Source organism: Anomaloglossus baeobatrachus, chromosome 6 (genome assembly GCF_048569485.1).
Source record: "Anomaloglossus baeobatrachus isolate aAnoBae1 chromosome 6, aAnoBae1.hap1, whole genome shotgun sequence".
NCBI classification, from domain to species: domain Eukaryota; kingdom Metazoa; phylum Chordata; class Amphibia; order Anura; family Aromobatidae; genus Anomaloglossus; species Anomaloglossus baeobatrachus.
In genome coordinates this window covers 438,896,574-438,919,624 of record NC_134358.1, presented here as the reverse complement: position 1 = coordinate 438,919,624, position 23,051 = coordinate 438,896,574, and the positions used below count along the sequence as shown (strand labels likewise).

The 23,051-nt window shown below is 43.1% G+C and overlaps 1 protein-coding gene across 2 annotated transcripts in view; it reads right to left on the bottom strand.

The window, feature by feature from the left end:
- Positions 1-11,224: 11,224 nt before the first annotated feature.
- Positions 11,225-23,051, bottom strand: part of ABHD5 (abhydrolase domain containing 5, lysophosphatidic acid acyltransferase) — a 45,856-nt gene continuing 34,029 nt past the window's right edge. For both annotated transcript variants that reach the window (XM_075316639.1, XM_075316638.1), the window contains exons 3-7: positions 20,294-20,666; positions 16,942-17,096; positions 13,454-13,565; positions 12,936-13,122; positions 11,225-12,315 (exon numbers count right to left, since the gene is read on the bottom strand). In XM_075316639.1, coding sequence (XP_075172754.1) covers positions 12,226-12,315; positions 12,936-13,122; positions 13,454-13,565; positions 16,942-17,096; positions 20,294-20,666 — 917 coding nt within the window. In that variant the 3' untranslated portion in view covers positions 11,225-12,225. The remainder of the gene's footprint in view (positions 12,316-12,935; positions 13,123-13,453; positions 13,566-16,941; positions 17,097-20,293; positions 20,667-23,051) is intronic.

The following is a 23,051-nucleotide window of genomic DNA, read 5'->3' as shown; positions in this document are numbered from 1 at the left end:
GACCGCATACTGCAAGGGTTAACACAAGGATAAGGCATGCCTATTTGGTCACAGTCTGATCATTTATTTGCTATATTTTTTTAAGCAGCAGGACCCTTATTACAGGACTAGAAACTCATGCAGAGAAGTCAGTCACGCCCCCTGCTGTGATTGACACCTCACAGTCAATGAACAATCTCAATAGAAAGCCTGGTGTGGGCACGCTGGGCTCAGCTACATGCCTAAATGCGAAAAATTCAGATTGTGTCAGATAGCGGCAGCCAGTAATGTAAGTGATTCATCATTGGATTCAGAATCTCTTTTCCTATATCATGCTGCTCTCACATGAGGTATCAAAAACCTGCTGACAGTTTCCCTTTAAGATCCTCACATACATTAGATTAACGTCGGAGGACTATGCCAATATCGACTGGTTCAGCCGACATTCTAACGTGTATGGGTGCCTCTGATTATTTTGCTGTGGAGATTTAAGACTGCAGATTATTTTCTTCTATAATGGATGTCTGCCAGAGAGGTCTAGCAGCAACTAAGAGAACAGTGGAGCGCTCAACACAAAGCGAGTGCTCCTATGTATGGGAGAATTGACAGGATAGCGAGGAAGTGAACTCATCGGACATTATCTAAAAAGTGTATATTAGTGTTGGTCAAACACTTTTCGCCTGACATAGTTGGTCTCGTGTAAACTATTGTATTTTCAGTCTGTTTTCTTGTCTATGTGTGTAACCAACAGCACACACACAATAATTATTTAGACTTGATATGGATAACTATATTACGGATTACTATATCTACATTAACGCAGGATCAGATCCACCATTAGTACATAAATACAGCACCAGTCACCAGATTTGGCAACTGTAAGCTGCAGACACCACCACTGCGCTTATATACAGCATTGCAGAATGCTGTATAACATAAACACTTTTATAATACTCACCTAAGGGGCGGTCCGGTCCAATGGGTGTCACTGCTGTCTGGTCCAGCACCTCCTCTCTGCGGCGATCTCAGTCCTCCTTCTACCCAGCTCAGTGTGGATGACGCGCCTACGTCATCCACACATACCAACATTGCGGTCCTGTGCAGGTGCACTTTGATCTGCCCTGCTGAGGGCAGATCAAAGTACTGTAATAAACAGGAACAAGGAAAGGTTAAAAGACCACCCGCATTACAATACTTCCATCTGTCCTAAGCAGGGCAAATCAAAGTGCGCCTTTGCAGGACCTCAATGCTGGCTAGTGTGGATGACGTAGGACACATCACGCACACTGGCCTATGAAGGAGGATGGGGATCGCTGCAGAAAGAAGGCGCCGGACAGGAGAGCAGTGACACCCATCGGACCAGACCACCCCCTAGGTGAGTATGATAAAAGTGTTTTTTACGTTCTACAGAGCAGCCTGGGCTCTTATATACAGCATTCTGGAATACTGTATATAAGAGCTCATTGGTGCTGGCTGCAGCTTATAGGGGCCAAATCTGGTGACAGGTTCCCTTTAAGGTTTTAGTGTCCAAATACTTTGTGTGGCAGCTCATTTCAGACAACTATTAATTTCACAGACAGCAGACAAGGCATATAAGTGAGGGGAGTTCTGTGGTTCACACTCATACCTAATACCGAATAGTTTTAGATGTTTTGAAACTTTTGTTTCCAATTCTTTCATCATTTGCATATCATTAATAGGTCTATCCAGCCTGTGAGCTATAATTCCATGACTTCCTTGTTGTACTTTTAATGTTGAAGAATGTGTACCACCCCAGTGTCAGCAGCCGGAACTGCTGCTCGGATCCGGATCCGCGGTGGCTCGAGGGGTCTCCGAACCCGGGGGTCGTGCGGCTACTCAAAACGAAAAGGGAGTATTTACATGGGACAAGGTGTGTGTAAAGTTCGTAACGCCACCCACGGTGTGTGGTAAGGTCTAGTACCACTGCTGCCGTTGGGAGCACCCAGTGGCGATGGGATGGCAGCCAGGTGTTTAACCCCTCCGTGGGTAGGGGGGGAATGCCCCGGGCTCGATGATGGTGGCAAAGGGATACTGTTGGGAAGGTAAGGGTCACTGCGTACTCACTCAGTCCAATAACGCTAACACCGATAACTTGTAAACCAAAGTTCTGAGCACCGCTGCAGCAAGGAGAGCACACGCCTGGATCCCGTGCCCGATAGGGTTGCTTGTGAGCCTGTGACCTTTTCCTTGGCACCTTTCTACTATTTGGCCACTGTAGTGTAGAACTAGTCGGGTCCCGCTCACCCGTATGGCTAACGGAGTGAGCTTGCTCTCAGGGTTCACGCTTGGAATTTTCTGGACTGTATATTGGGAAAGTCCTATCCCCCTCGTTGCGCTAGTACCCAGATTTTGGAGCGGGTGGAGAATGAATCTTGAAGGCTCAGTCGTCGTCGGGTGAATTACCAGGACTCTTGAAGCTACTTCCCGGCCTAGGGTCCATGTACCTCGTCGTGCCCTGGCCCCTGCCCGGAGAGGGCACAAGCCCGCCAGCTGCCCTCCTTGGCAGTTCTGTGCCCCTTGTCACGATCCCCTCCGATCGGGGTTCCAGCTCCTACCAGGCCCAGTCCAACATCTGCCACCTAGTATTCTGAAGGAGCCCAGCTTCTAACCACCTCCAACCGTCCTGTGACCTCTCCTCACGAGAGTCACCACTCAACTGACTGCTCCTGACCCTCCCAAACCAACCCCCCAAGTGGGCAGCCCTATTCCCGTCAGGCTACCTATTGGTGTGTCTGGTGGGTGTGGTGCAGTGTTACTAGGATTTTTGATTGGCTTAGTCTTAGCAACACCACAAGCCAGGGACCCGTAACCAAGGAGGATGCAGATACTGTGCAGAAGGGCAGATTGCACAATACCCTGTGACGACCTGATATACATTTGTGACGCCCTGGCCTATATAAGAATCATTTATCTTACATGGGGGGGGAACTGCTAAAAAAATAAATTAGAATATAAGTAGTATAATGACATTAATGAAACATTAACCAATAAGTTAGGGGTGTTTTAAAAGTTATGTACACATTCGTTCAATTCTTTTTTTCCTTTATTGTTCATTTGCTTCCCAAGTACAAAATTTAGCAAATCTCTAAATAGTGTCTTCATGCTAAAAATGTTACAGGTTTGTCTCTCGCTCATACTTTACCACCTCCTTTATCACAGTGTTAGCGATAACCGCAGGGAGGGGGCTGTACACAGATCTCCAGAGCATGAAGAGCTGAAAGTATAATCAGAGAGGGGAGAAAAATACATGAATAGGAAGGACAAAATGTGGCGATCTATAAGCAGCATTCTGGATGCATACAGACCTTACAGATTCCAGCCTATATTAGTTACAGCAGGGGTGGGGAACCTCCGGCCCATGGGCCTACTATTACCTTTTCTGCTGCCCCAGGCAGATTCCCGAAGACCGCAGTGGTCGAGCAACAGCCACGTCTTGCTGGCCTTTTAAACCCCTAAGTCCGCTATTAGGCTATGTGCCCACGGGGGTTTGTACCTGCGGATACATTCGCAAGTTTCCCGCAGATGCTCGCTGGAATCTGCAGCTATTTTTAGCTGCGGGATTACAGCGAAATAGCTGCGGTAAACCTGCGCGCATTTGTGCGACTTACCTGCACAAGTCCCGGCCTCTATCTCCATAGTGGAGGGCCAGGATTTCCGCAGGCAATTCATCAGAAATAATTGACATGCAATTGCGTGCGGCTGCGGGACATCCGCAGCACATTCCGCAGCCGCATGTATCCACAGCATGGACACAGCACTCCCTATGTCCCATAGGATAACATAGGGAGTGTCTGTACATGCTGAAACCTGCGGATTTATCTGGAAAATCCACGGATTTTTCGCAGATAAATCTGCAGGTTTAATCTCCCGTGGGCACATAGCCTTAGCATGCGCACGCAGCATTCACTACTGATCCCTGTGTGCGCATACACTGCAGGATTAAGTCACATGAGGACATACTTTGTGCGCGGGGTCAGCATGGGACGCACTCCCATTCCACTGAAGGAGGGCTGTCTGTTCCCACCAGTGATGTATCCCCCAGCAATGTTTATACCCCCCCCCCCCCCCATGATACCTCCGCCACCCCTATTCTCACAATATGTGCTTTTAATTAAAAACAAGACAAAAGTTTAGTCAAATATATATTTATTTTATTGCAGTCCAGCAATATTTCTTTTAAGAAATATTTAAACCTGAAGTATTTCTTACCATATTCCATGAACTATGACTAAAATTAAAAGGAGTACACTGGAGTTTTTTTTGTTTTTTTGCCAGCTTTGTCAAAGCAATAATGTATGTTTATTGAATATGCATTAAAATACTTAAAAGTTGCGGTCTTTTTTGCATGCACAGCACAAGTCCAGTCCTCTCCTGCATCATATGACCGCCGTCCTTTCTTGCGAGTTCACACTGAAGCCAGTTTTTCTAAAAGGGGCATTTTCAAGTTTGAATGTTTTCCTATTTAAAGGGAAGGGGATAACTTTCTGATCGCTGGATATCTGAGCTTCATGGTGCCCACCAATCCCAATCATGTGCACTGCCTCTCCATTCATGCTAATTGGAACACCAAAGATCAGCTAAGTGCTGCGCTCGGCAAAATCTGGCACTCCCATTAAGAATGAATGGAGCGTTAGTGCGCAGGATAGACCTATGCTCCATTCAGCTGAGGCTTTAAAGTCCCGTTTTGTTAGGATCAGTGGGGTCCACAGCAGTGATTAGAAACTTATCTCCTAGCCACAGGATAGGGGATAACGTTTAAACTTGAGATCATCCCTTTAATAAAAGTCTCTTTCTCATACACTTACATTGTGTGCAGATCACTTTCTCAATTCCTGTGTGAGCTGTCAGCTCTAAAGTCCGATCACATGATACAGTAGAGGATCAGAGAAGCCTGGAAAATGCAGAATACAGTGCCTGGTAAGTATAGTAATGCACTCACTGCAGACATTACTGATGGACAACAGTGGAGGAAATGAAGGGAAAATAAATGCCAGAGTAGTCCTTTGACTTACACTTATTATTTGATGCAGAAATCAAACTTCACAACATAGACTAGTTTACATTTACATATATAACTGTGTATAAGAAATAGAGTCAACTATAATCTGTATTTAAATAAAACATGAACATTCTTCATACACTTCTGTACATTATTTGGCTTATACATTGGCCTGTTGCTTTGATCCATGAGATTATGCATTGATGAAGAGTAAAATGATATGCCTGCACAGTCAGCCATGCATCATCATCATATAACTCCTATAGGAAAGATCAATCTACAAATAGGTGGCTGCAAAATGATCTTACACATTGGTTCTATTGAAATGAACTGTAAATCTATATCAAACTCTTAGAGGCAGCTATAAAAAGGAACCAAAAAAAAAAAAAAAAGTGCAGAAAATGTGTAAAACAGGTAAATTCTAGAATCATGTTGTCCAGGATAAATAAAATAAAAAAAAAAAAACAAACAAAAAAACAACAAAAAACAAACAAAACGCATTCTTAAAAAGCTGCATAATTTGTCCACAGGCTGAATATAGTTTTGCAGCTCAGTCCCCTTCTTTTTAAAAAAGGAGCTGAGCAGAGATACCACATAATACCGACTGTCAGAAGTGGCATAGTTTTAAAACACATTTTTAATAATACATATATTTTATAGAATATATTTTTTTTAATTTTTTTAATCACGTACAGTGCTGGCCAAAAGTATTGGCACCCCTGCAATTCTGTCAAATAATACGGAGTTTCTTCTTGAAAATGATCGCAATCACAAATTCTTTGGTATTATCTTAATTTAATTTGTCTTCAATGAAGAAGAAAAAAAAAATTGTCATAAAGACAAATTGGATGTAATTCCACACCAAACATAAAAAAGGGGGTGGACAAAAGTATTGGCACTGTTTGAAAAATCATGTGATGCTTCTCTAATTTGTGTAATTAACAGCACCTGTAACTTACCTGTGGCACCTAACAGGTGTTGGCAATAACTAAATCACACTTGCAGCCAGTTGACATGGATTAAAGTTGACTCAACCTCTGTCCTGTGTCCTTGTGTGTACCACATTGAGCATGGAGAAAAGAAGACAAAAGAACTGTCTGAGGACTTGACAATCCAAATTGTGAGGAAGCATGAGCAATCTCAAGGCTACAAGTCCATCTCCAAAGACCTGAAAGTTCCTGTGTCTACGGTGCGCAGTGTCATCAAGAAGTTTAAAGCCCATGGCACTATGGCTAACCTCCCTACATGTGGAAGGAAAAGAAAATTTGACAAGAGATTTCGTCGCAAGATTGTGCGGATGGTGGATAAAGAACCTCGACTAACATCCAAACACGTTCAAGCTGCCCTGTAGTCCGAGGGTACAGCAGTGTCAACCCGTACTATCCGTCGGCGTCTGAAATGAAATGGGACTGTATGGTAGGATACCCAGGAAGACCCCACTTCTTACCCCGAGACATAAAAGAGCCAGGCTGGAGTTTGCCAAAAAACTTACCTGAGAAAACCTAAAACGTTTTGGAAGAATGTTCTCTGGTCAGATGAGACAAAAGTAGAGCTTTTTGGGAAAAACCCATCAACATAATTTACAGGAAAAAAAAAAAAAAAAAAAAAAGAAGAAGAAGAGGCATTCAAAGAAAAGAACACGGTCCCTACAGTCAAACATGGCGGAGGTTCCCTGATGTTTTGGGGTTACTTTGCTGCCTCTGGCACTGGACTGCTTGACCGTGTGCATTGCATTATGAAGTCTGAAGACTACCAACAAATTTTGCAGCATAATGTAGGGACCAGTGTGAGAAAGCTGCGTCTTCCTCAGAGGTCATGGGTCTTCCAGCAGGACAATGACCCAAAACACACTTCAAAAAGCACTACAAAATGGTTTGATAGAAAGCACTGGAGACTACTAAAGTGGCCAGCAATGAGTCCAGACCTGAATCCCATATAACACCTGTGGAGAGATCTCAAAATGGCAGTTTGGAGAAGGCACCCTTCAAATCTCAGGGATCTGGAGCAGTTTGCCAAAGAAGAATGGTCTAAAATTCCAGCAGAGCATTGTAAGAAACTCATTGATGGTTACCGAAAGTGGTTGTTCGCAGTTATTTTGGCTAAAGGTTGTGCAACCAAGTATTAGGCTAAAGGCCCCGTCACACTAAGCAACATCGCTAGCAACATCGCTAGCAACATCGCTGCTAACGAACAACTTTTGTGACGTAGCAGCGATGTTGCTAGTGATGTTGCTGTGTGTGACATCCAGCAACAAACCTGGCCCCTGCTGTGAGGTCGTTGGTTGTTGCTGAATGTCCTGGGCCATTTTTTAGTTGTTGCTGTCCCGCTGTGAAGTGCAGATCGCTGTGTGTGACAGCGAGACAGCAACAACTAAATGTGCAGGCAGCAGGAGCCGGCTTCTGCGGAGGCTGGTAACCAATGTAAACATCGGGTAACCAAGAAGCCCTGTCCTTGGTTACCCGATATTTACCTTTGTTACCAGCCTCCTCCGCTCTCACTGTCAGTGTCGGCTCCTGCTCTGTGCACATGTAGCTGCAGCACACATCGGGTAATTAACCCAATGTGTGCTGTAACTAGGAGAGCAGGGAGCCAGCGCTAAGCGGTGTGCGCTGCTCCCTGCTCTTTGCACGTGTAGCTGCGTGCACTGGTAACCAAGGTAAATATCGGGTTGGTTACCCGATATTTACCTTAGTTACCAAGCACAGCATCTTCCACGCGGCGCTGCTGGCTGGGGGCTGGGACACTGGTTGCTGGTGAGCTCACCAGCAACTCGTGTAGTGACGCTCCAGCGATCCCTGCCAGGTCAGGTTGCTGGTGGGATCGCTGGAGCATCGCAGTGTGACATCTCACCAGCAACCTCCTAGCAACTTACCAGCGATCCCTATCAGGTTTGATCGTTGTTGGGATCGCTGGTAAGTTGTTTAGTGTGACTGGGCCTTTAGGGTGCCAATACTTTTGTCTGGCCCATTTTTGGAGTTTTGTGTGAAATGATCAATGATTTGATTTTTGTTTCATTCTCTTGTGTTTCTTCATTGCAAGCAAAATAAATGAACATAACAATAACAAAGAATTTGTGATTGCAATAATTTTCAAGAAGAAACGGAGTATTATCTGACAGAATTGCAGGGGTGCCAATACTTTTGGCCAGCACTGTAGGTTGTTTGGGACACAGCGGCCACTGACGTGTATGGGATGGTCATGGGTTCTATTCATTGACTGCAACAATCTATTGCTTTTTTTGGTATCATGCAGTCTCATACCACATCCAGTCATGTACAGTTTCTCCTCCAATTTCAGGAAATTGGAGCATAAAGTCATGGCAATCAGATGCCATTGCAGAATTCTTACAAGTGCCTGGACACAATATTGGATACTTATTTCTCCCTTTCTCACTGGCTTTGTTAGAATTTGTAGCTGTAGCAGTGGTACACCTCTCCGGCACAGGGTTACCAGCACATGGCCCCAATCCATTTAGACTAAAATGTACAAATACTATATGGTTTCCAAAACATTCTGAAAAGGTAAAGTTCTGAATACAGCCAAGAGCATTTTCAAAACTACTATATCAATGAAAGGAAGACGAGCGTGCGTGCGTGTGCACCTCTCCAGTCATTGGTGGTTAAAAGCCAGCCGTAACAGGAATTGGGGGAGCCCTGCTCCTGGGGTAGGTGCGACTCCCATAAGAGGAATTTATAACATATTATAAAATAACCTCTTTAATGGGGAGGATCGGGGGGGGCATACACTTTTCACCTGCTAAGGTGATATAACATTCACCATGCTACTGCTTAAACTGCAACTCACAGATTTCCTGCAGGCAACATGGCAAGTGATCTGTAGTGGTCCCACCGCTTTGCTTGGCCATCCCCATCAGTTACAGACTAAACAGTGCGGCATTACACAGGCTTGACTCCTACTCCATTCACAGAAGCTTCAATTTCAGGTTTAGTGGGGATTGATCAGACCCCCCTCAATAAGACACCTAGTACCTAACCTAAGAACAAGTTATATGTGCCGATTCTAGAAATACTTTTGTGTAACCAACAGATGCAAGACTTGCTTCTGAAGGACCAGTGAAAGCACTACTGCTCTGGGCATCTTCAATGACTCCAGAAAATCCATTTTATCAAACAAAAATGGAAAATTTGCACCGTTTATGTTAGAAAAGATAACATACAGATCATATCTCATCCTATATTCCTTCAGCTTTGGGTCTATAAAGATAACTACAGAAATCCTACTTTCCACATGAGAAATTGTACCACGTTTTTACAGAGTTATTTTCCTTACTAATCTGTGGATTTTGATGCTGATCAGCTGGAGACCCCCTATACATTGTCACTATCTGCTTGGCTTTCATACAAGGGATAATCTTCACATGTATGTAGAGAATCACTCAATCAAGCAATGTAGCACTTTCTCTTAAATGCTGAACGTGATACAAGGAAGAGACAAAAAGCTTTTCAGCGATGTGCAGGACAATCTACGGTATGTAGCCGAGATTCTCGCCACCCTGATCTGACATCTAGATGGGGGCGGAAGGACGACCAATCATCCTGGGATCCTCGTGGGCGTTTACTCGGCTTTGCAGCCTGCCATAGAGGACAGGACAATGGACCACAGCTGCACAAAGCTTTTAGCTCAACTCTAATATCAAAGTATAAGCATAATCATTTCTCATCCTGACCACCCATAGAAAATGAGAAATTATATTTTATGTGGGACTTTAATTTTCTAAAATACAAGACAAAAAAAATGTAATTAATCATGCACCCCTACTATAACACTTTATATACTCATCTGTAGAAATGGAGTGCAATCTGTTTATTAAGCAAACCTGGTTCAGATGTCCATTAATTGCATACATGTTCTGGGTTTTTCACAACTATAGAAAAAGTACCCATTAAAAGTTTATGGTGCTAACATGTCAGTTCTCTGTGACCAAGTGTCCACAAAAAAAAAAAAGAAAAAACACAAAGTATGTTTTTTATTGCCCCTCCCCCCCGATGCAAAAAAAATTACTAACACCTGAAAGAGGTTACAAAGATACCTATTGTGTTTTCCAACACGCCATTGCTTTGAATTTCATTCGTACACTAAATTAGCCATGCACTTGCAGTCCTCACCCCTCTTTTCTTCTTCCCGCCAGCACCCCCACTTCTTGAATACAATGTAGACAGAGGATCTGCTGCCCAACATAATCTTCATACCACACTGTGAATCGAGAACTGGAGACAGCACTGGTGGGAGAGAAGGAAATAAGGGCAGAGGACTGCAAGTGCATGGATGCGCCCGCCTTAGAAGCCTAATTTGCGAATGATTAACGCATTACATTGCAGAGCAATGTAGCACCAGTAACAATAGAATAGGTATACATGAAGATATGCTTCCCTGCCCTGCTGTATCTTGGGTTTCTTAAAAGGGAACCTGTCACCAGATTTGGTGATTATAAGCTTCAGCCAGCACCAGTGAGCTCTTCTATACAGCATGTTAGAATGCTGTGTATAAGAGCCCAGGCCGCTGTGTAGAACGTAAAATTGACTTTATTTACCTAAACGGTCGGTACGGTGCAGATGGTGTCTCAGTTCTCCGGGTGAGGCGCCTCCTCTTTCGGCCATCTTGGTCTTCCTTTTTCTGAAGCTGGGGTGCATGACACATTTTACGTCATGCACACGTACCGGCATCGAGGTCCTGCGAAGGCACACTATAATATAGAAGAAGAAAGGATGTCCAGCTCTTCAGGCAAAGAAAACCAAGGTCTTTATTTTATCATGCAGATGCAACGAATGACATGACCAGCACTACGCGTTTCAGGTGAAACACTCACCCTTAATCATGATCAAATAAAGACCTTGGTTTTCTTTGCCTGAAGAGCTGGACATCCTTTCTTCTTTTATGCTATATCGGGCTGTGGTAGTGCCTGTCCGTGCTCCAGGACGAAACCGGGAGTGAGCTTCTACACGGTGCGCTGATACATATATTGCACACTATAATACTTCGATCTGCCCTGAGCAGGGCAGATCAAAGTGCACCTGCGCAGGACCTCAATGGCGGCCCGTGTGCATGACGAAGGATGCGTCATGCTCCCCAGCTTCAGAAGGATGACAAAGATAGCCAAAAGATGATGCGTTGCACCCGGAGAATGGAGACACCCAACTGCACCGTACTGACCGTTTAAGTATTATAAAGTCATTTTTACGTTCTGCACAGCAGCCCGGTCTCTTATATACAGCATGTTAGAATGCTGTATATAAGAGCCCACTGGTGATTGCCACAGCTTATAGTCACCAAATCTGGTGACAGGTTCCCTTTAAGTACATGCTTAATGACAAGAAAACATGTCTGAGTTTAGTACATAAGGCGCCTACAAACAAAGTCAAAAGACTTAAGAACTAAAATATACACACACTAGATAACCCTTTGCAGTGCTAGAGGTCGGGAGTAGAAGTTCTCATGCACTGCACGTCCTTCACCGAGAAATGACAATCATTAAAAGACCCTTGGAAAATAGATTTTCTCATATAAAGTCACAGACCAAGCATTTGCTCCGCAGTGGCCATCATAGTAGGTTGCGATTCATGTGAAGGTCAGAAGAGCACAGTGTATGCACAGACACATTCTATTTATTACGAAGACAGACTACACACACTTATAGTTATTGCTGTGACTATGGCACTGACATATAGTCTCCTGTCCGCAGGAGTGTTTTCAAGAATTACTCAAAAGTCTTCCAGTCTTAAAACAGACACTTACTCATTGCTACACGCAGGCATACATCATATGCAGGATTTGGCACACATAAAAGGAGTATTTAACAGTACAAAAATAAATACAATGCAACAAAGTACACCCAACATGCATAGAAACTCACAGGCAGAACTGGGTAGGTCCATGGAGTAGTTTGGCTCAGTCGGCCTTAAGTCCAGTCTAAAAAGCTATAAATGACTTCTATATTGTTCTGGAAATATATAGCTATTTGTATTACAAATGTTATATAAATAGAAGCACTCTGGATATTGTAAAAACTGTACAAGAGTCCATCTAAAATCTCTAAAATCAGTTCCTACCGAAAAAAAGGCACATTTAAGATTCAAGTGTGCAAATGTTTCTAAAAATAAAAGCACCGATGAAATGGGGCAAATGCCGTGAACTGCATTATAGGGGTGATATACCCCCACCAGATGAGGAGACAATTCAGACACGGAAAGTGAATGGAGCTGGACAGTTCAGTCCACAGAATCACAAATCTCTATTACTTTCTGGTTGAAATCCTCTGGCTGATCGGCAAAGACATAATGGCCGGCACCTCGAATTGCCTACAAAACAAATACATATTAGCAAGAGAAAAATACAATACATTTATAGCACCACTCACACTAGCTAAAATGTGATCAAAAACATTTTTATTTAAAAAAAAAAAACACAACTTTAAAAAGCAAAAATATCTGAAGGACACGTCGTCATCTACATCCGAGCAGTAGAGAATGTCGCAGGGGCAGCGATTGCGTGAGCAAGTCAAGTAACCGCCATCACCCAGGGAGGTATAGAAAGGCCGCTGATTACTTAGGCTACCATTGGCGGTGGTAGGCCTTTTCTTTGTGCATAATTCAGTAACCAATGAGCCACTTTTGTGTTTTATATATCACTTGACCACACATATCCTATATGCATACTTCCGGCCAGAAGCCTACTAGTCGGGTACTGGCCGAGAGACGCATAAATCGCATACTCCCGGTCAAGTAATCGAAGCTCCCAACTGAAAAACGAGTGAATCCTCGCAGCACACAGCGAGTGCGCTGGGAGAATTCACAAGTCTGCAGTCACAGAGTGACGGCTAAGATATCATTTTACACTGGACATTCCCTTTAATATATGAAGTTTATATTGGGAAATGCTCTTTACTACAAATGTTGACTGAACCCTCAAAAGCACTTACAATGGTTTCCACATGGGAGTTTGGCCGCAGGGACTGAATGGTGCTTCCAGAATTCCCATCAATACAAGACCGTGCTCCATAAATGACTGCGATTGGGATATCTCGGTGTATCTTGTCAATGCGTTGCAACATTGGCCTTCGAGCCCAGCCATAAGGTACAGTCATGGTTCTAAATGCTGTTTCACCACTGCAAATATGAAATAATACGGTCTAATGTACGATATATGGTGATCCGGGTACATTTTTTTATTGCAAGTATCAATTCACTAAAGGAGAAACTATGCATTATATAACAGTATAACAGGTTATGCAGATTTGGTTTATAATATATAAAAAAAAAAAAAAAAAAAAAGGAGAAGTCAACTAATCATGGCTTTATGTTCCCCAGGAAGAGAGAACAGGCAGCCCCCGCCATGTGTACAGTGAATCAAAGTGTAAGAATAAATGGAACAAAAAACTGCAAGACACAAGGGGAAAAGTAGTTATAGATTACACCGGACATGCAGAGAATTACTTACCTTGGAGACTGTGCATTGCAGTGATAAATATATTCTGTCACAGTGTCATCCTCAAACATGGACGCAAACTTTCTCTTGAAATCTGGTCTCAGTCTTTGAACAAGACTTAGTCCTGGTAATAAAAAAAATATATCTCTCCAATTCATTCATTAAAACACAAAATAAAATGTTCGATATTAGACATCACCTTAAATATCTATACATACACATACATTAATTTCTCACCAGACTTCAGTAACAACCCATCCAATCCCCACAAACAAAGAAATCTAAACCATAGCTGTTCATAAATTAAGTTGTTTGTAATAATGAGGGAAAATTCTAGAACACTTACTGAAATTTACTTAATATAAAAGCCTTTATTGGCGATGAAGTTTCAAGATGCCTCCTGTATGGAGAATCTAGTTGCATGCGTTGCTCAGGTGTGATTTCGACCCATTCTTTTACACACTGTTCAAATTCTGAAAGTTCCATGGGCTCCTTCTATGAACTCTGAGCTTTAGTTCCTTCCATAAATGTTCTATTGGATTCAGGTCAGGCGATTGGCTGGGCCTTTCTAGAAGCTTTATTTTCTCTCTCTAACCAATTGAGAGTTTCCTTGGCTGTGTGTTTGAGATCATTGTCTTACTGAAATGTCCACTCTTCTTTCATCTTCATCCTGATACCTAAAAATGCACTTGAACATTCTTGTTCAGCAATGAAGTCTTGTGTGGTGACCGTGTATAGAGGCCATGGAGTTCGAGTGCATTACTTATGGTTTTCTTTGAAACAGTTGTACCTGCTGATTCCAAGTCTTTCTGTAGCTCTCCAGAGGTGGTCCTTGGCTCTTTGACAACTCTTCTGATAATTCTTTTCATTTCTCTGTCTGATATATTGTGGGCAACATCTGGTCGTGGTTGCTTTATAGTGAAATGATGTTCTTTCCACTTCCAGATCATGGCCTAAAGACAGTACCCACTGGAACCTTCAGTAGTTTAGAAATTCTTCTGCAACCAATGTAATCAGTATGTTTTGCAAAAATAAGGCTATGAAGTTCTGGTTTTAGAGATGTTTCTTGTGTGGCACCTACATAATGAGACACCTTTTTATAGGCGATCAGTTGAACCAGCTGATTTTTTTCACCAAGTGGCAGGATTGCTTTCTAATTACTGACAGATTTCAGAGGGCGTCATCACTTTCCATTGCTTTTTGCACAGGTTTCTTCATGTGTTCAATACTTTTAACCTGTGTTATTTCTCATTATCACACATAATATATGGATATCTATGGTTTGAATTCTTTGCCTGTGTGGATTGGATGGATTGTTACTGACATCTGGTGAGACATTTATGTTAATAGCACCTTAGAAATATGTTTACTTGTAAAACGCATTGAACACATCACCAGTTTTCTATCTACATGACTAGATCAGAGCAGGTTTCATATAAAACAAATTAAAAAGATGAAATAGGAGAATGACTAAGGGAGCTAAGGGCATGACAGCAATGCACTCATTTGCTGGAAGAAGAGAACATTGTGATAATTTAATTAGGTCAAAGTCTCTTCATAAAACAATGATCACCTTGTGGACACATACATCATTTACTCAGAAACCAGGTTACGTTATTCCCCAGTGCTGAACCTTGTAATGCTGTACAGCTAAACAGCTACACCTCAGACTAAGAATTCCCATCAGATATCTGCCCTGCTTGCTAATTTAACCATACACTGTGCTGCTTGCTTGATAGATGGGAAACAATGGGCACTTTTACAATATTCTGTTCTCAGTCTTCCTAAACTGGTAAACACTTATTTACGCAGGAGCTATTCCTACTGACCACAGCCCATATACATGTACGCTCAGGTTGTCAGAGACTTCATGGGTTCCAGATGGGGGAATGGAGAAAATCAATGTGAATTAAAAAAAAAAAAAAAAAAAAAGAAGAAGAAGATCAGGCCTGTTGTACTTCATCTGCCTGATTCTTCTTCCCCCACTACTTGTGTCAAAAGGAAAGGAAGGGATGCCATCATCCTAGACACTAGATGGGTCGGTCAGTCTCACTGGAATGGCCGGTTTCAGACGTCCGTGTTTAATCTAGTACAAGCCACATACATGGATATGGTCATATGTGTGTCATCTGTGTTTGCACACGTACCGGAGAAAACACACGTTTTTTGTAATAAAAAGATTTCCATATTCACCTGTATCCAGCTTTGCTGCCTCCTGCTTCTGGAAGCACGAGCATCGCCGGAGACAGCATCGCATCCACCAAGCAGTGTGTGTGCAGTGACGTCCAGGTGGTCATCAAAGTTCCCAATGAACTCTGATGGCCTCCTGATGACACACCAGCGACAGAGGGTGTCTGATAGAACCCATGAAGTTACCATCCTCAGTTTATTGGGAACTTTGATGACCTCTTTGACATCACTGCACACACACACTGCTTGCTGGATACTCACTTGTCCCCGACAATGCTCTGGCTTCCAGGTGCAGGGAATAGTCAATGAATAAAATGAGAGGGGGTCAGAAGCAGAAGACAGCAGAAACGAAGAAAACAGAGCTGGATACAGGTGAATATAGAAAGTATTTTCACAGACACTTGTCACACGGATCACCTCAGTGTGCGATCCGTGACACACCAATGATGCCTGTGGAGATACACAGTCCGTGTGAAAACACGCATGTGTGTGTGTGTAACTCCAGAGAATAACATGGGTACGTATTGCATCCGTGTTAAAAACAGATATCACACGTACCTGAAACACAGACGTCTGAAATCAGCCTTAATTTAAATTTGTATGGCTAGGTGGAAACAAGCTCTCCTCTTTGCAGATTACAACCATGCACTTAAAATTAACTATGGATCTAAAAAATAAAATAAGCAATTATATTGTACTAATGGAACAATCTGCGCCAAATGTATGTACTGGAAAGCCACAAAATGTGGTGGGAATAACCTCAGAAAATTAGAGTGCAATGCAGCTGAAATGTTGTTTACAGTCATTAATAGTTTATGCATAAAAATCCATGGAAATTTCCACTCTCACACGGATACATTCTGTCATCAATGGCTGTGATTAGTAGTAAAAAGGGTGTTCAGTAAAAGATTAGTAAATGATTAAGGCTGGGAAAAACTGGTGTAAACCGTTGCTACATTGCAGCACAATGAAAACGATAGATTGCAATGTGACCCAAAGTACCCAACAAACAGGCCACAAGGCGGTCAATGGTTCCTTAGTGCAAGCAATGAGACCCCATTCAACTGCAATATAGCAGCAGTATAGAGATATTTGGCCACACAACCTGTTTAGCGCCTAAAGTGATCATTTAGACTTCTCTTAATAGTAAATCCACCCATAACGGACCCGCATCTTTCAGCTAACACAATATAATAGACTCCACTTTAAGCAATAAGACCGTAGGTGAATGAATAACCCTGCTCAATCCACCATTAATCCTACTACAGTCAGTAATGAGCCGTCATTTCATCTAGTGTGATCTTGCTCACCCAGTGGTCCGGCCAAGCGAAGTCCTGCTAATGGATTAAATGGACTTAATAAAGCACCAACCGCTTTAATCCAAATAGGAATCGGCCTTTCCTCATCCGCATGGTCGGGTCTCTCAGGGAATCCCCATGGTTCTACCAAAATTAAACTTTTTACCCTATGATTTTAATTAAAAAACAAAAAGAAGAAATAAAAAGAATATTTAAACAAAGTAGACCTGACACACACAAAAAACCCCCCAAAACTTTAAACACAATAAACCAGTTCAAGAACGAACCATTTTACCTTTTCGTGCCGGAAAACATTTTCATTCTTTTAAAAAGGGAACCTGTCAGGTGTAATATGCCCCCAGATCCACGAGCAGTTCTGGGTGCATATTGCTAATCCCCGCCTTACTGTCCCTGTATCTAGTAGCATACATAAAAGGGATCTTTAGTAAAAGTATTTCTAAAGATCCTTTATCATATGCTAATGAGCACAGGAACTAGTCGCATGGGTGTTAGTTCCCTTGGGTAGTCGGCCGCCTTAGCATGTAAGCATGTCCCTTTGGGCGTGGTTACATGCTAATGAATGTGCAGCATGAGAGACATGGTCACCCTCACCTCTCTGCTGCCTCCGCTGGCTTTTGGCTCAGTGTACACGATCAGAACCTCCCCAGACTTAAAGTCATACGCACTACACCAGTTTGAAGCCAGGACGCGTACATTCGGCTTCATAGTACGCATGACTGGAAGTCCGGGACTTCTGATCAAGAGCACTGAGCCAAAAACCAGCGTCAGGCCCGATGGCAGCAGATAGGTGAGATCAACCATGCCTCTGACATGGAGCATTCATTAGCATGTTAGCACGCCCACAGGGGTGTACTAACATGCTAAGGGGGCTGACTAGCCAAGGGAACAAAAGTCCTCATGACTAGTCCCTGCACTCATTAGCATATCATAAAAGATCTTTAGGCTATGTGCCCACGGGGAAAGTGTCCTGTGGTTATATCTGTGGATATGCTGCGGTCATTCTGCATTGAGGATACAGTACCATGGCTTCGGCACTGCATCCTCAATGCAGAACAAGTGCTGCAGTGATCGGGGTGTTCATACTTACCTCCATCACGCAGCACTTCTCTCAGTCTCCGGCCGTGTCTACACTGTGCAGCCGAAGGTGGGCGGGCTTGAACTAGCTCCGGCTGTCACATGACCGGAGCTCGTGCAGGCCCCCGCCCACCTCCTCCTTCCTGCTCCTGTGCACCGAGGGAAAGTGACCGGGTGTCTGCTATCAAGGCAGGTAAGTATGGGACCAAGGCAGATTTCCGCAGGTAAATCCACAGGAATAATTGACATGCAGTTATGTGCAGCTGCAGGACATCCGCAGCATATTCCGCAACGTGGACACAGACACTCCACATGCCCCATAGGATAACATGGGGTGTGTCTATACTTGCTGAAACCTGCGGATTTATCTGGAAAATCCAGGTAAATCCGCAGGTTTTCCGCGGCAAAATCCGCAGAAGCAAGCTCCCGTGGGCAACATAGCCTAAGAAATACTTTTTCTAAAAATCCCTTTATGTAAGCTACTAGAAACAAGGACGGTTAGGCAGGGATTAGGAATATGCACCCAGAACTGCTCGTGGTTCTGGGTGCATATTACACAGGACAGGTTCCCTTTAAGGCTATATGCCCACGGGACTAGGTAACTGCGGATATATCCACAGGTACGTCCACAGGTTTCCCGCAGCAGCTCCCCGGAATCCGCAGCCATCCATTGCTGCAGTGTTCGAGTGAAACATCTGCAGTAAACCTGCGGACATTTGTGCGGCTTACCTGCGGAAGTCCCGGCCTCTAACTCCATAGTGGAGGCCTGGCAATTCCACAGGTATTTCCGCAGGAATAATTGACATGCAGTTACGTGCGGCTGCGGGACATCCGCAGCATATACCGCAGCCGCACATACCGCAGCATTGATACAGCACTCACCATGTCCCATAGGATAACATGGGGAGTGTCTGTACATGCTGAAACCTGCGGATTTATCTAGAAAATCCAGATAAATCCGCAGATTTTCCGCGGCAAAATACATAGTCCTGTGGGACATAGCCCAACTATATGCAGGTTTTATAGACACACATTTCTCTCATTTGTATAGTCAAATAATTTTAGATCTTTTTTCTGCAATACTGGTTGAACAATTTAAGGAAAAAAATAAAACAAAAGAGAGTTTCATTATTCTACATAATCTTTAGAGAGGTTGTGCATGGGAGGATGTGATGCCCCCGCGAGCCCCGAAATCAATTACCCCAGCGTCTCCCTCCCCACCTTGGGATGTATGAGTAATTACCAGGACGTGAGTGGCAGCCGCAGTTCTGACTTCCTGTTGAGTACTCAACTGAAGGAGGGGAGAAGCCAGGGTGATTGGGGACATGGCTTGTGGGAAGTCACAACCTCACATAAGCCCCGAGAACATGAGCATTGACACGGCTGCAATAGTGTTGACATGGACGGGAGTGTAAGCTTTTTTTTTTTATTTTACTGGAGACAATATTGGGGAATGAGAAGGAGGAGTTGTCCTAGCAGTGGACAACCCCTTTAAGCATCACTCTGGCATTTTTTTTCTTAAAATTGGCATCACTAATGTTTGTTCCCTTGTCGTAGTAAAATACCAGCCACCATCTTCTGCTGTCATAGGTAATCAGTTTTCAATGCAAGTCTATGACAGCATCGTTGTGGTTATCAAAGACTTAAATTAAGGAGTGGCCTCTGCCTCACCCAGCAGACAATGGAGTAATCTGGCTCGTCACAACTAGCAGAGCATGACCGGAACAGCGCCGATAATAGAAGACAGGGGCTGGTAAGTATTCTACTACAGGTAAGGGAACATACATGCATCCCTCATTAAAGCCCCCTAATGGCATTTCAACAGAATAGTAATTTTTTAATTGCAGATTTTTCTTGTTGGGGAGGATACATTTGTTCCAGTTTTGGGTTAAAACACATGAGTAAAATTAGTGAACTTAATTATAAATAAAAGTAAAGTTGCTCTCCGCTATTTTTAGTTTTTATTAATTTGCCCACTATGATGTTCCAGGTGTATAGATACACGACAGCCGCCATCAATCCCTGACCATAGGGATGGCCAACATGTCGTGTCTAATGGAAGAGGACTCAGTGGAGACGGTCAGGGGACTGGGAGAGCATTAGGTGCATCAGTATGAGAACATATAAGAGATTAAACATAGATTTGTCTTTTTAATTATTTTTTTTTGCATTTTCACCATGATGGGAAATATTTATCAAATTTTATAGGGGTAGAGAACATCTTAAACCTATCAAATATTTCTTAACACATATCCCCAATACAACTTACCTTGAGGGATATTTCAAAGAGTAAACAGAAGCCAAAAACGCTCCCAGATTATGTCCTAGTAAAATCATATGATCCAGACCCAATGCCAGTCTCCATTCTTCTAGTGACTGCACAAACTGCATCTCGGCCTTCTCAGCATCACCATCAAAGTGGGGTCTACTGCTGCGTCCAAAGCCCAGGATATCAAAGGCGTACACAGTTCTATTTTGACAGAGTGATTCAAAGTTGAGAGCCCACAGTCCAACACCTCCTCCAAAGCCGTGCAACAAAACTAATGGGGTCTTTGGTGAAAGCGGCTGCACAAATGACAGGGTCCAGACCTGGTTCCCACCAGATATGAGAACGTAGTCTTTGGTACAGGAGCTTGTAATACCTACACATAGAGGAAACATATGGATACAGATGATGCAAATATTGGGCAAGTATACTCATGCGATAACATTAAAATGTAATCCTTGTATTTGGTAGAGGCAAATGAAGTCATTAAGAAGATAGACACAGGATTGGTGATGGCTTCCTGAGAAGACAAAGTGATCGGCAGCATCCAGCAGCGTGAATGCAGCTAATCAGTGCCCCCCCACCCCAAGTGTCAGATCCCCAATCTGATATGGATGACTTCTCCAGAGAAAAACTGCAGAAAACCCCTTCAAGACCTGCCCTAGGAGCAGAAGTGGCACAGACAGTGATAATACAGAGCTGATTTACAATGGATTTCGAGAAACGAGACACATAATTCAAGGAGAGTTCACAAAATCAGAGTTTGGCTTCCAACATTTCTTTAAAATGGACAATGGGAGGCTTTGCAATCTCTAACTGCCGTGGTTAAGTGAATCATCAAATTAAAGTGGATTTAGCTCAGTAATGAATGCTGATTATAAGGGCTTATGACTGACAAGAACACAGCAGAACAAGCAAACCATAAAGCCACAACCCTCAGAAGTGCATTAGTAAGCATGACTACACCGCTCAGCTGACCGTGGGGCGCAGAACACTAGACAGTCACCGTTAATCCAGCAGTACAGAAAACATTTATTTTTGGTCTTTTGATTTTTATACTTTTATATATTTTTAAAGGTGTAGTATCAAAAGTCATACATTGCAGACCCCCTGGAAGAGTCATAGAAAAAACTGACCAGGATAAATGGGGACTAGTCAGTGTCCTGTGAACACATGTAAAGGAGAGTCTTCTCACCGCCACCCACCAACTTACCAGTTATACATAAAACAAAAGGTGTCTACTTACTAGTGTTAGTGGATTAGCAGTATGGGCAAAATTCATTCATGAAGGGGTTTTTGTCATAAAATTCTGGGGTAAAACTCCTTCAAAAAGTCACAATTCTTTCAGATGCTCAAAAATTTGGCAAATTTTTGAGTTGTTGACCAGCTTCTGCCAACTCCACCAGAGTGGGCAGAGCTGGAAAGTGACAAAGCCCATCCAACAAAGTCATGAAACATTGTGACATACCCACATTAGAAGCGTTACTCCACATCACAGTACAGAGAAACATTTCTGGTGGAGGTGTACAACAGTGGTAAGATGTGCCTAAGGCCGGGGCCACACGGGGCACTAGTGTGATGCTCGTATGACACTCGGTTCACGCTGGCAGTACAGCAGAGCGTCATGCTAGTATCCCTGCGACTGATGTCTGACTGTACGATCGGACCTCAGCTGCGGGGGACGGGCCGGCACAGAAAAGGGGAGGGAGGGATTTATCTCCCTCTCTTCTCCGAAGCCAGCTAATGCAAGTCTCGCTCTGCACGCGCCTTACACCGGTGTACCGCGAGTGCAGTGCGATTTTTCTCTCACCCCATTCACTTGAATGAGTGCGAGAGAAAAAAAAAAAAAAAAAAAAGTCTCGCATTACAGCCATAGCATGCTGCGACTGTTTTCTCGGGCCGATTAGGGCTGAGAAAATAATCGCTCATGTTCGCTGACACACAGGCTAATATTGGTCCAAGTGGAATGCAATGTTTTATCGCACTCCACTCGCACCGATTTTCTCGCCGTGTGGCTTAAGCCTAACTCATGAAGTGGTGTGTATCACTTATAGAATTAGGCGCATCTTATTCTAGCACACCATCAGTAACACTGGGATGCACAACACCAGGTTTAATTAATAGGGCCCTATGTATGCACAGATTAGTAACATTTATTAAAAGGGTGGTCCATTTATATCAGTCAGTATTCATAAAGAAAGTGAATGGGCCAAGAATGTAATAAACAAATATGGTGGCTGAGAGACGCTCTATAGGCACCCCGCTCCTGATAACTAATGGGGACCAGATCCTGCTAAAAGGGTTATAGAATATTAAACCTACGAAGAACAACAACAATGCAATTTTTAAAAAATCTTTTTGAAGCATAAAAAAAATAAATAAATAAAAAAAAAAAAAATATGTGCACAGCAAGACAATGATATATGAAGGAACAACAAAATACAAAAAATTATAATAATCCCTCAGTGGCTAACAATGAGCAATGGAGTCTAACAGGTGTAAACAGGAATAAATACCAAATGTCAAAACTGACACAGAAGATAAACAGGTAAAATTCCATCTGGACAAACCCTGATGTACAAAAACAAAAGGCCACGTGCGAAATTACTAGAACAAATGTATCAAATATTGAGAAGTTGATCCTTGCCAAACGAACACCCTGCATAGCAAGTGGATAATAGATGGGAATGAGACAGCATGACTATAATGATAGTAACGGATGTAATACTGCAATGACTGATAATACAAGTAGTATGGATAT